The following is a 13,978-nucleotide window of genomic DNA, read 5'->3' on the forward strand; positions in this document are numbered from 1 at the left end:
ATACCCAGTTTCATCTGGATGAAGATGCTTTGCTCACCAAGGTGCCCCATCAGCTGGCCACCCCCAAGTGCTGCAGATGGTGGCTGTAACACCATTGGTGAGGAACTTGGCTAAAAGTGGCCAGAGTAGTGTCTCTTTTCTTCTGCCTCTTCTTCTTTCAGCTGTCCAAGTTTGGTCTTATCTGCTTGGACATTCCATATTTGGCCTGTTTCACACTGGGTCATAGTCCCTGTTGACTCTTGTCTTATAGGACTAGTTAAGGAATGGCAAGTGGTATCTTCTAGCATGTCAATTCTAATTGATTGTTATTGGCAGCAGCGAGTGTGGGGTTAAGAGGAGTAGGATCTGACCTCAGTGTGCCATAATCAATTAATCATGCTCCCTAGGGTGAAGATGTGGGCAGAGTTTTGCATTCTGAGAGGCTGACATTTTTGGACTGGACAGTTTCTTCTTTTCTTTAGGGCTGATGCATTCACTGCCAGTGCCTCACATGATCTCTTCGCATTCCTTTACTCAAACCCCAATCTTTTAGTAAAAAAACTATTTCTAGTGCATTAACATTTTCCATTCATATTTGCTATAAAAATATCTGCAAAGCAGAAACTGCAGGAATTGTGTCTTTTCTCCAAAGAGAACATACTCTGCCAAGGCCTTTGGCAGAATCCATTTGCAGCTGTAGTTTGGGAATTGTACAACTCTTCCTAGGTTCATATTGGAAAAAGAGTAGCTTCTGGGCTGAATGCTGTCAGGAAAACTGTCCCCAGTATTCAAAAGCTCTTTCCTTTATGACTGTTTCTTATCTCTTACTATCAATTGTCCATAGTTACTGATCTCATACGACAAAATGTCTCTGTCTTATAATTGAAATGTGAATACCCAAATCATGGAGGTTCGCACACCCGGTTACATTCTTATTCCCTACACAAAATCAGGGCATTTGACATCCAGGCATTCTTACCCATGTTCATTGTTTCCTACAAAGTATCATCTTCACAAAGGAGCACTCACTCAACTTACCTTGTAGTGGAAGAGAAACAATCCACAGAACAGGCTGTACAAGTCTGCTGTGAGCAGAGAGAGGTTGACTGAAGTGGCGCTGGTTTTCTTTATGACGACTGGCATAAAGCTGTAGAGACCAAACATGCAGGCACTAAAGCCAACGTAGAGCAGTCCTGGGGGAAGAGTAAAGAGAAGGCAGCGTCAGGGCCTCCTCCAGGGTATCTTCAGCATCCACAGCAGGAAAGAAGGGGAAGAGGGCACACCACCTGTCACTCACACAAGGTCGTTTCTCTTTCCCCGTATTCACTGGTGCTTATTATTGGATAACACAGTACAAAAATAAAATAAGATCAAAAAATAAAAATTTAAGTGTGAAAAATGAACTAATCTGCTTCTTATTGCATTGCTGACATTTTGCTTCTTCTGGGAAGGAGTGCCTCTTAGTGGCGATAGTCAGAACACAGAATCAAGGTTTTTGAATTCTCCCAATTGTGCTGTAATCAGCTTTTGCTATTCATCTATTTTTAAACATTTTTTTTAACTCTTAGTTTTTAATTTGAGTAATAGCAACAAAACCGTTTGCTATCATGTATTGCCCACAATGATGAATAACTACGTTGTCTTTAAAGTTGAAGAGCTTGCATGTCAAAGAGACCTGGACTTAGAATACTGAATTGGAATCTTGACTGTGTGGCTTTGGGTGGATGAATTCATTGCTGGGAACACAGGATGATCTGTCAGTCTCTTCCAGATTCGTGAATTCTGTTCTGCCCTACCCACAACACACAGAGTCCTGCCCTTCCATCACATATCCTGGCCTACTGTGAACTCTCACATGTGGGCTTTCATGACCTTAAAATACTATGTGGCCAATCTCTCATCCTCAAAATTTCTCTCTCTTTCTCTGTAATTAAGCCTAGACATGGGTACTCTATTTTGCAGGGTCCCAAGCAGGAGTTTACAGCTAAATCTGTACTTTTCCCAAATGTTGATACAATGCAAACGTAAAAAAAAAAAATTAATACTCTTTTCTCTACCTTGAAAGAATAAGGCATAGGATAAGCATAAGTGCTACAATTCAGTGTCTGCCTGGGCATTACAACATAATAAAAACAAACTTTCCAAAGGAATTCTTGATTAAATGTGTCTGGTGTGGGCTGTGGGCAGATTTGCTTCCTCTGACTTATGGATTTTGGGGAGTGTGGTAGGTACCGAATATCTGGTCTTTCTGACTATGAAGACCAGGGATTCATCCAAAGATAAATTGGGTTTGCCCATATGAAAAGTGCTTAAGGGCACAAAATCATCATTGCATATGAAAAGCCACATCAGATCTACAAGAAAATTATTCTGAACATAAGTAAGTAAACTCAGTACAACAGCCCCCTCTAGCGTGGTGGAAGTGCCCTCGGACGAAGTGGGACCAGCCACTTTCCTATTTAGGAAAGGTAAAAGTCCTATGCATAGATTCTATCGCAGTAATATTAGTTTGGTTTTTAATTCCAGAAGTTTGAATTCCCTAAAAACGGATAGTTTTCCTGGATGTGTTTTCATGCTACTTGTAGTTCATTTTCCTTTTAACCAGGCTACTAAAAATGCAATAAATGTTACATAACTTATGACTAATACATGAAAAGACATAAAAATTAATTTGGTACTCCTTAAAGAAATCTGTGACAAGATCCATCCTTAGATTAATCCACTAAAAATAATAAAACTTGATCAGAACACAGTCTAGGCAACAGAGCCTTGTTTCTTTTTTTGTTTGTTTTGTTTTGTTTCTTGAAGGTGTCACTAGTTTAAATACCATGACTGGGTTAGAAAGTTCCAGAATAATACCCTTCCATCATTTTGCGTGGACTTTGACTTGTGGGCTCTGTTGGTAGATTCACTCATTTATTCAACTATTATTCTCTGAGTACTAACTATGCCCTGAGCACTCTGCTATGGGCTAGGAACAATGAAAAACAGGATAGACAGGAAGCTTAGAGTTGCTATTAATGCTATGCAGAAAGACAAGGGTTTCTTAAAGAGAATGGCAGGAGCTTGCTTTAGACAGGGTGGTGGGGTAGGGCTACTTTGTGGAGGTGGCATTTACCTCAAGTGCTGACGGACCAAAAGGAGACTGCCATGAGAGGAGCCAAGGAAACCTGCACACGAAAAGTTCCTGAAAGGGACAGGGCCTCAAGTGTTCCAGATGCTGACCAAGGCCAGAATGACTGAGCAGAATGAAGAGAACAGGCAGAGGAAGCTGGAAAATTGGGAAGGGAATGGATTATGCAGGGCTTTGCAGGTCTTGGAAAGGAATGTGTATCTTATTCTAGTTGTACAAGGAAGCCATTGAGGAGTTCGCAGCAGGTGACTAAAAGAATCTGATCTACATTTTCAAAAGATGATTTTGGCTACTCTGTGGAGAAGGGATTGGAAGGAGAAAAGCATGGGACCAGTTACAAAGACTAGTCAGAATGGCGGTTTCATAGTCCCGGCAAGAGAGGCTGGTAGCTTGCTTGGTTTTACTTGAAACGGCAGTAGAGAAGGGAAGTGTCTGGGTTTGTGAAGATTCAACAGGCCCTGGTGATAGCCTGATGTAGGTGGTGAGGGAAAGGATAGCATGAAGCATGCCCAGGGGTTCTGGCTAATTTAGAAACTGGGTGAACTGTGACGCCATATACTGAGATGGAGGGTGCTAAAAGAGGACCAGGTTTTCAGGAGAAATAAAATGCTCCATTTTGAGTGTGTTGTTTTAGACGCTTATGCATTATCCAAAAGGATCTGTCCAGTAGGGAGCTGGATATATAATTGGAGGACTCAGAGAAGTGGTGAGATTTTACAAGCCCAGTTGGTGGGCAAAAGAGAGTAGGAAAATAAATACATGGAACTTTGCTAACCATCCTACCTTAGGATGCTTCCAGCTAAAATATTCTCAACCTATTTTTAAATACTGCAGAAATTAGAGGTAGCGGGATAGGAGTGGAATATATACACTATCGCAATTGACAACTAGGTCAACCAATGTTTTTGCGTGTGAATATACTGTTTCCTAAGCAAAGCATAGCCAGCCTAGTTAACACATGATTAAATTGAGAGTTGGAATGCAGCATCGCTGCCCTTTCTTGACTGTTCTTAGATGGACATTAGATAGTTAATGGACATTAACAATGCTTCTGAAAGTCTACCTTTCTGTCCAGGTAGAGTTTTCAATTGATCAGCATGATCAGACAAATGAACTGAATTGCTTTTTGACTGACAACTACAAAATGGCTGCAGTCAGTACATTTATAACAGAGTATGTGTATAAACATTTCCTCTTGGAATGTTCTCTCTGTCACTAAGGATAGAATTTGGTCACTCTTGTGCTTATGCACTAAAGTAATTTAAGCTACAGAGATGGGAAATACTATTATCAGCTAATATGGATTGTGCACTTACTATATGTCATGTACTTTATGTACAGTAATTAATCTCCACAACAGTATAATGCTGATAACTATTGCTATCCTCTTTATATAGGTTAGGAAATAGGCTTATAGATTCAAGAAACACAGTCCATACTGGGTTAAACAGAGGATATGTTATATGGAGTACAAGTTACAAAGGTGTTCAAATGGGTGCTGGGGAAACAGGGATGGTGAGACAACCTGAAGATTAGCAATAGCAGGGAGTTACTCATAACCCAAGAGCTAGGGAAATACAAGAGAAAGGCCACGTTACTTGGGGTCATAAGTTAGGGAAGCCCAGCAGGGGTAGAATCACAGAGGAGACTCAGCCACATCTAGAGGAGATCTGACCCCAAACAGAGGGATACAGAGAGAAACACCGGTTTCTTTCTTTCTCCCACCTCCAATCTCCCTCGACTGCTTCCCATTGGCCAAAACTGACTGGAATCCAGTTGACAAGGGAGGCTTGGATGTGGATTTGCATAAGCAGAGCAGAGGAAAGGGTGAAAGATGGATCTGTGAGTAAACAGGCAAAAGACCAGCTTATAGAGGTTAAGTAACTTGCCCTTAGGTCACACAGGCAGCCTGACTTTAAATTCTGAGTACATAACACTCATCTATATTGTTTAATTATTATAAAGAGAAATAAAGTTTTGAAGGAACATCCTATTTGACTCTAATCAATATCTCAGTTAATATATTATATATATATATCTAGAGAGAGAGAGTTACTATATATATATATAGTATGTGTCTGTATAGGCTACATATATTTGATCTCATCTTTTTCTTTGGGAAAAAGAAAAAAAAAGATGCTCTGACGAGCATCACCTCAACTCCCCAGGCCTCAGGTTCAACATGGGTAAAAAGAAAGGTATACTTTTTTTTTTTTTTTGAGACAGAGTCTTGCTCTGTTGTTCAGGCTGGAGTGCAGTTGTGCGATCCCGACTCACTGCAACCTCCACCTCCTGGGTTCAAGCGATCCTCAGCCTCCTGAGTAGCTGGGACTATAGGCATGCACCACCACACCAGCTAATTTTTGTATTTTTAGCAGAGACAGGGTTTCACCATGTTGGCCAGGCTGGTCTTGAACCCCTGGCTTTAAGTGATCCGCCCGCCTCAGCCTCTCAAAGTGCTGGGATTACAGGTGTGAGCCACTGCGCCTGGCCAGGAAAGGTGTATTCTTAATTATCCTCTAGGTCTTTTCCTGCTCTGTAATCCCATAATTCCATATTCAGGGAGAGGCCAAATCTTTTGTTTTGGCCTCCAGGAAAAATACTAAAACCAAAACCAAGACAAGCATCAACCACAACACCAAAAGTGAAGAAGGTTCCTGCATACCACAAGCCTGTGCTCACTGACCTGCAACACACTTTTTCTTTTCTCTGACATTTGACTTTCATATCGATTACACTTGTTCACACATCCTTTAGCACAGTATGACCCACAATATGACAGTATGACCCATGGGATAAAGGGAATGTTTAAGTTGTTTATTAGACTTATGAATGTGACTCTAACATTCCCGCTCCCCAGGAGGGTATTCTAGCGTATGAGGTCATACGTTTGACTTGAATTTACTGATTAGATCATCACAACCAGTCTTTCTGTTCAGTAGAGTAAAACAATGGAATAAAAACAAACAACAATAACTATTATCCTCTTGCTTTTAATTGCTCTGTATTTTGCAATTGACCAGTGTTTTCGGAAAATAACAAAATCTGTTTTTAAAAGTGCTTTAAGCTAAGAAAATAGAAAACATGTATCCCAAAGGAAAAAAATAGAAAACATATTTATTATCCCAAGGAAACAAAAACAACAACCATCTTTCCACTTTGATAAAATGGCAACCACATGAGTTATCTAAGAGATTACACAAGGTTAGATTACTAATGTGGAGAGTGGGGAGGCAGAGAAAATCATTGACAGACGCTGAGAAATGAAGATCTCTTGGATTCTGTTCTCCTAAACAGAAGAATGTGAGCTTTCCACCAGGACATAGTCATCAGAGCTTGGCCTCTCAGGTGATTTCTCAAGGAGTGTGGGGTGGCTTTGAGAGGGTGCTGACCTTCCCTTGATGTCTCCCTGCCTCTCTGGCCCATGAATTGCAGTGGTTGCTATGCCATCTCCCAGTTCCACAGAAAGAAAGTGCAATGTCAAGCTTAAAGTCTCCTGCCATTGTCTCCACTGCTTCCCTTTTGTCTGTATTTTGTGAGATGAGAGAGGAAAGAATAGGACCATCTTTGTTGCTTGTCATTCATTCATTTGCTCACCTAGTAAACATTTATCCCCTGCATGCCATGTGTCTAGAATTGAGCTAACAACAGAACCTTGCAGTAGGTCAGGGTGAGATAATGAGGGCCAAGGAGGCCCTGGTGTAAACACATCCCAAATGCAACCCTACAAATGCTTCAGAAAGAGGAAGATGAGTATTTGATTTCCCCTCGAGGCTATTTTTTGTTGATACATAATAATTGTACATATTTCTGAGGTACATGTGATATTTTGATACATGCATGCATTGTGTAATGATCAAGTCAGGGCAATTGGGATATCCATCACTTCAACCATTGATTAATTTTTTTGTGTGTGTTGGGAACATTCTAAATCTCTTCTAGCTATTTTGAAATACGCAATAAATTATTGTTAACTATAGTCACCCTACTGTGCTATGGAGGCCATTTTGGCCTCATTTCCAATCAGAAATTAAATGGATGGCTCTGTAATGTGTTCCTTTTACACTGTCCTTCATCATCTTCAACTATAGGGGACTGACGTTTTAATGGCAATATGAGAGCTCAGAATAAAACTATCTTTTGATGACTCATTTAACTAACACTGAATTATAACAGAACCTCAGTGGATATGCACATGGCATCCACATAGTTTGAGGACAAATTCTTTTTGATCATTACTATTATCATCAATATAAAATTAATTTATACTCACGGACCACTGCATGTGAAGCGCCACCAAGCACAGGTAACATTTTGTTTTCTGGTGTTGTGGGTCACAAAGACAAATGCTTTCCGTAACCTGCATCTAGTTTCCTTTCCCTGTTGCCCTCCTCTTCTCTCTCCCCTTGCCCTGTTGATTTTCCTTTAATTATATCATTCTGTAGCACAACTGGAGAGAAATTAAACGGCAGGACTCTGAGACACAGGGCTGGTCAGCCCTCGAAGTGACTAGAGAGAACTCCTAGGGAGAGTCAGGCACAATTCTGTGGCTCACAGTGTGCCTTCAGAGGGAATGATGTCTGCAGTAAGTTGGCCTCATGTGCTTAGGGGATGGGGACAGGTAGGTAAAGTGACGCACGGGAGTTTATGTTTTTATTGTGTTTCCTTATGGACACAGAATTTGGCTAAGGTTGTATCAAAGTCATAGAAGGGAGAGATGGCTTAAGCAGCCAGCTTCAGTGTGGGGAAGTGTCTGTAGTGCCCTCCCTGCCACTTGCATTCACTCTGCACACATTTTCCATACAATTCCATAAGCCACGTTACGTTCTGTGCTCACTGTGGAGACACGTTCTGAGGGTATTAAATGTCAGTCCCTTTTTTAGGGCTTGCTGAGATTGATCATGAGAGCATCTCCTAGTATCTTAAATCCTTGTCCTAAATTTCTTTGAGGAAAGTGGTTTTAGAAACAGGTGGAACCTGAGAAGTCCTGGATGACTTAACTAGCTCAAAGCATGTCTGGTATTTTCTAAGTCCATTTGGAGATCAGTTAACCATTTCTTTTGTGCAAACTGCTCCCTTCTGAAAGGTTTTTATGGGCTCAGAATGCCCATTACATTGTTTCCTTTCATGGTTTTTTGTTAAATTCAGTTTTTTTTCCTTTACTAAAGTAGCACTTTTTAATGGTCACATCAGTTTAGTGTTTCTTGGCTAAGGCAAATTGCTGTCATTTATGTGCTATCACTGCCTCAGGCAGTTTTTTTTTTTTTTTTTTCTGTTGGTCTTTAACCTAATAACACACTTCTGTGTCTCCCCTAATGGCATCTTGGCGATGATAATGGGCAGAAGCTCAATTAGGAAACACTATGAATCATACAATTTAGTCTCTCAGAATGTGCAGGATTTCCTAAAACGATGAAGGGATTTCATTTTCCCTTGTCCCCTACCATTCTAAATCCCTTCCTTGTTTGTGCTCCACCCAACCCACATCATTCTTCAAACACATTTCTCAGGTTATAAAAAGAGCATCTTAGGTGAGCCAACTCCTTACCTATTTGCCAATCCCAGGGCACCTTTAACAGCTCCTTATGCTCCATTATAGCTCTGCAAATTCAAAGAAAATGAACCCAATGAGCAAGATTAGAACGCACTCTACTTTCGTTCTTTCTTTTTTTTTTTCACGTATCAGATTTATACAAATAATGAAGCAACCAGATGAATTTCAGAAAGAATTTTGGGTCACGTAGAAGCAAGTCTAATTAGGCAGCCTGCGGTTTTTCCCTGAAGAACCTGGTCCGTGTGTGAGGGTGTGCCACAGGGCCCTGGGGAGCTCAACCCTTCCTGCCCTTCTCATCCAAACAGTCTGCCTGCAGCCTTTGTTTCTGCTTGACAGATGCTTTTTGAAAAGCAAACCGTGAGGTTCAGAAAATGTCTGTGCTTGCAGGTTTAATCAATTTCTGATTGAGCGTTTTCTAGGGCAATGATTCTCAAAGTTAAATGTACATGGCAGCCATCTGGAGAGTGTGTTAAAATACAGTTTCCTGGTCCCAACCCTAGCAATTGATTCAGAGATTCGGTGAGATCCATGGATGTGCATTTCTGGCAAATTCTCATGTGATACCAGTGCTGCTGGTCAGAGGACCATATTTTGAGAACCACTGATCTAGAAGAGAATGGGGAGGTGGCACTGGCATCACTCCACCAGCATTACTTTGATTCCAGTGAGCCCTCAATATATCCCACTTGCCAAGGACACCCTAATGCCACTTCCATTATTTTGGCGGCAGGGTCCCCCAAAGGGAACACTCAACTCTAAAAGACTATAACTGAAGTAAATGAGCACTAGATCTCTGAACATATTTTTTGGACTCAAGAATAATAACCCATAAAAGAAGTCATCTATCTACAAAATGTTGGCTATGAATAGTTGAACTAGGTAATTCCTTTTCCTCTCACAAAGCTGACACACCAAATTTAGGGGCTTTAAAATGCCATCACTTTCAAAAATGAACCCCAAATAAATCTTTCTCAGACTGTGCCTTGTTTGCTGTGAAGTTTTTCACGAGTATCTCAAGACAACAAAATTTGGAGGATTGTTGAAACAGTCTATTTGTAAAACCTGTTTAAGGTGATGCCAAACTATCTTCCATAAATAATTTCAGACACTGAAGCCATGCAATTAGAAAGTGCTTGCTTTGTAGAAAGAGACTGGTAAAATCAGAATTACCTGTTTGTAGAAAGGGATTCAGTAAAATTTGACTGGAGGGTATACTATCATTCTTTATATCTTTCATGAAGCTAAAATATTGGTCTTTACCAGTGGAAAATTCTTTGATTGAAACTTATTCTCATAAAAAATTCTGAGGCAATAGTCAGTGATGACTTACCTGTTTCAGTCATAGAATTACTGCAAAACTGGTGCTTTTGACTTTGTGGTGCTTAGTGAATGTCTGTATTATATCTTCACCTTTTTAAGGAAAACAGAAATGCTAAATTCTAAGAGATAAATTTGAAATATGGTCCACCCTTGCAAATCCATGGGCAGTAAAATCACACATTTATAAAAGGATAATTTTAAACTATAGGTTTTCTACTGGTGGTTGTCACTAGTAGACAGAATGTTCCTTTCTGCAAATGCATTGAATTGGGGCATTTATGCTTAGTTTTTCTACTTCTCTAAGTAATAACCCACTCATTGGTTTCAGAGAATCAATCCTAACGCTTCTAATGCTTTCTAGCAAACTATCTTCAACGTTTTATAAAACATTAGGTGTTTTATAAAAATTTATATTAAAATTGTTTAATTTGGAGGAAATTTACTAATAAAGATATTGAGTTGGCAGATTTCATCAGTCCTTTGTACAGGAAGCTGGCGTCTGGATTCCAGCATTGATTTTTACATCCCAAGAACAAAAATTGTAAGAATAAGTCTTGACAGTCCCTCTACTATCTATATTTCTTGTTATTTTTACTCACAATTGAATTCCACTGAAAAATGCTCCAAAGAGACCAATCATTCCCAGGAATTCCACTCGGCTCAGGGTTCGGATGATGTATTCTTCCCAGACGTTAGAGATACCATAGAGTGTGGCTCCTCCTAAGACCAGAAGGTCCCCTACCAGCTTATTTTCCCCTAGGAACCAACCAAACAAACAAACAGAGGGAGCATCATTAAAACTTTCTTAACAAGAATCTGGCATCAGCAAATTGAGCTTCCCTTGCCTATTCTATTTTGACATTTTTATAGAAGTTTGTTTATCTGTGCTCTAGACATGTTCTGATATAAAAAGGTTGCCTATGTTGACACAATTAGAAGTCTTCTCTAACTAAGAAAGAGATCAGTCTCTTCCAGATCACACCCTGTCTACAAAGCCCACTATCTTCTGTCCAGGTATCAGATTTTCACTTATCAGATTTATACAAACATGAAGTGGCACAATCTCGGCTTAGTGCAACCTCTACCTCCCAGGTTCTAAGGGATTCTCCTGCCTCAGCCTCCCGAGTAGCTGAGATTACAGGCACTGACCACCACACCCAGCTAATGTCTATGAATATATGCTAATACATGCACAAGTTATGTTGGTTTCAGGACATTTTCCAGCAGTTTAGTGAACATGGTGTAGAACAAACAGAAGCAGCATAAATTTCCACCCTCTGCTATTCAGGGAGGAAAGCTATAACAGAAGCCGTCAAGACTCCATTTTGACCATGGGCAAAATGTGTAACTGTTAGAAAATGAGAGTGAAAGGATTTATGGGTTGAAATTTTCAACTCCCCTGAGGTAAGTAACATAAGAGTGTAAATATATGAAATTCACTATCACATTAACATTTTTTCATTAAAAATTCTTTTTGTGTTAAACTCAATTTTGGGCTGGGCGTGGTGGCACACGCCTGTAATCCTAGCATTTTGGGAGGCCGAGGCAGGTGGATCACCGGAGGTCAGGAGTTTGAGACCAGCCTGGCCAACATGGCAAAACCTTGTCTCTACTAAAACTACAAAAAATAGCCAGATGTGGTGGTGGGTGCCTGTAATCCCAGCTACTTGGGAGGCTGAGGCAGAAGAATCCCTTAGAACAAGGGAGGTGGAGGTTGCAGTGAGCCAAGATTGTGCCACTTCACTCCAGCCTGGGGGAAAGAGTGAAATTCTGTCTCAAAGAAATAAATAAATAAAAATAAACTCAATTTTGGTTGATTTAAAACAAAATCAATGCTTTACCCAGGTATTTCCTAGAGTTGGGCAAACTTCCCACTCTAGGAAGTATGGAGCCAGGGAAGGAGGAGAGTAGAAATAAGCAGCTAGAATGACCTCACTGGTGGGCTCTGTACCCAAGTGGTCTCTGGCTCTGTCCTGCATAAGTCAGCAGTGCAGGAGCTCAGCTTACCTGCAGCTCTGGGGCAGTGGAAGCTGAGGTTGGAAAGGGTGCTTACTCCAGCGTGATTCTAAGGAAAGGACTCACGATAGCTTAGCCCTGGATTTCCTGATGAGCCTGGGTTCTCACTGTTCAGTGGGGAGCACTGAGTGTTCTTTAGGTAGTGGCTTCACATCAGAAAATCTGGGCAGGGCTTGCGGAAAGACTTTGGCACGTGGTCGCCTTGGAAGATTCTATCTCTAAATGGTGCCACGTTTTCTAAGGGAACTTCCTTTTCCTGTCAAGGATTGGAGAGACAAGGGAAAAGACTCCGAAGGTAGCATTGTGCTGGAGTCATCCTCATGGGAATGGAGCTGAGAATGGGATTTTGTGAGAGCTGGAAGTTCTCTTTGGGTTCATGGGGAGTTAGGCATCACTGCCCAGGAGATGAGCTGAGAACTTGAGGAGGCTCTAATGAGAAACCAGACTTGGTGAGAGGTCCCTGGGCAGATCTTTTAGGAAAATTAAGGTTGCTGTGACAGAATGTAAAATCTTTGGCAACCTGATTAATCTTTTTTATGTGTCAACTATAAAATAATGACAAACTTTTAATTTTAAGTAGTTCATCTGAAGAATGACCCATAAAATAGAACGTATCTATAACTAAAATTGTAAAGTTATAATGAACATGATCCAGTCTCTTTTCACTCAGAAGACATTTTAGAGCCTTGTGATGACATGGGGTCATTATTATGAATATCAATTACTGTTGTACTAGTGAAGTGTGGAAGTGCTGCATAATATAATTCTTGGTTAATAAAATTAATTTTATAGAATGAATTGAAGAAAGCTAAATCATAATGACATATTTTAATAGAAATTAGGGAAGCATCAATCTACCTTTTAAAAGTCCTAAAAAGAGGACACACTATTTCAGTGAATAGTCTCACCAATATTTTTCAAACGCCACACGGTTATGGCCTCTTCTGTTAACTAGCCTTTGACTGTAAGAAATATACTCATCGGTATTTTGAGTTTTCACCAATTCAGTAATAATTATTGATCATCACAACACAATTTTGTGTAACCACAAGTTCACAAGTATTTTCTATGTTATCACTAACAAAAAGATTAAATATTATTTATTATAATTTGCTGATAATTATATTTGTCAGTTTTTAAGTCATTTGAAAGTAGTACATATACATATAACATACATTAAAATTTAAACATAATTAACATAATTTTATCCAATTATATAATGAAGTGTTTGATATAATAAAAAGTATAGGTACTAAGACTAATATTTTGTGTCTAAAATTTGTATCTAGTTAACTGGAAATTATAACATATTACATTAATAATATATAAAATATTAATATAGTTTATGTAATGTTAATGCAGTAGATACCTGACATGGTGATAGCAATTTTTGCACAATGTTCATGGGCAAAGTTATGCTAGAACATCTGTCATTTATGTGTGTATAAAACCACAATAGGTGATAATGATTTATAAATTTTGGGTAAATGGACACATTTAAAATTATGAAATGTCTGCCCAAACCGATAGTTCTCTCCCTCCTCTAAATTTCACAGCAATGGTATCTGTCTATGGCACCCACCATATTCCACTCCTTGTCTGTTACTTGTTAACTTGTGTATCTCATCTTCCCGCAGCCAACTGTTCTCTTACAAATCATGGTTGAAGGGCAGGGACTATGGCTCACTCAGCTGTATATTCTGTGTGGTCTCTAGCATGGACCCTGGAGCATTATACATGCTCAATAAAAAGCTAAATGAATTGAGTTGACTGAACATGTCTTAATACATCCTATGATAAATGCTTTCAGTGAGAACAGTTTTCAATTTATTGGTAGAGTTGAGTCTGATCACATCTCTATCACTTACTAGCTGTGTAATACTGGGCAAACTACAGAGTCTTTCTGAACTTCAATTTCCTTATTTTAAAATTAGGTTACTGTGAGAATAAAATAAAATATGACATGTAAAATGCTT

General features: G+C 39.7%; 1 protein-coding gene across 3 annotated transcripts in view; it reads right to left on the reverse strand.

Annotated features, from left to right (window-relative positions):
• SLC35F1 (solute carrier family 35 member F1) overlaps positions 1-13,978 on the reverse strand; it is a 400,531-nt gene that overhangs the window by 28,588 nt on the left and 357,965 nt on the right. For all 3 annotated transcript variants that reach the window (XM_050786549.1, XM_050786550.1, XM_050786551.1), the window contains 3 exons: positions 10,586-10,742; positions 8,661-8,713; positions 1,018-1,172 (listed from right to left, as the gene is read on the reverse strand). In XM_050786549.1, coding sequence (XP_050642506.1) covers positions 1,018-1,172; positions 8,661-8,713; positions 10,586-10,742 — 365 coding nt within the window. The remainder of the gene's footprint in view (positions 1-1,017; positions 1,173-8,660; positions 8,714-10,585; positions 10,743-13,978) is intronic.

Source organism: Macaca thibetana, chromosome 4 (assembly GCF_024542745.1).
Source record: "Macaca thibetana thibetana isolate TM-01 chromosome 4, ASM2454274v1, whole genome shotgun sequence".
In the NCBI taxonomy this organism is placed as follows: Eukaryota; Metazoa; Chordata; class Mammalia; order Primates; family Cercopithecidae; genus Macaca; species Macaca thibetana.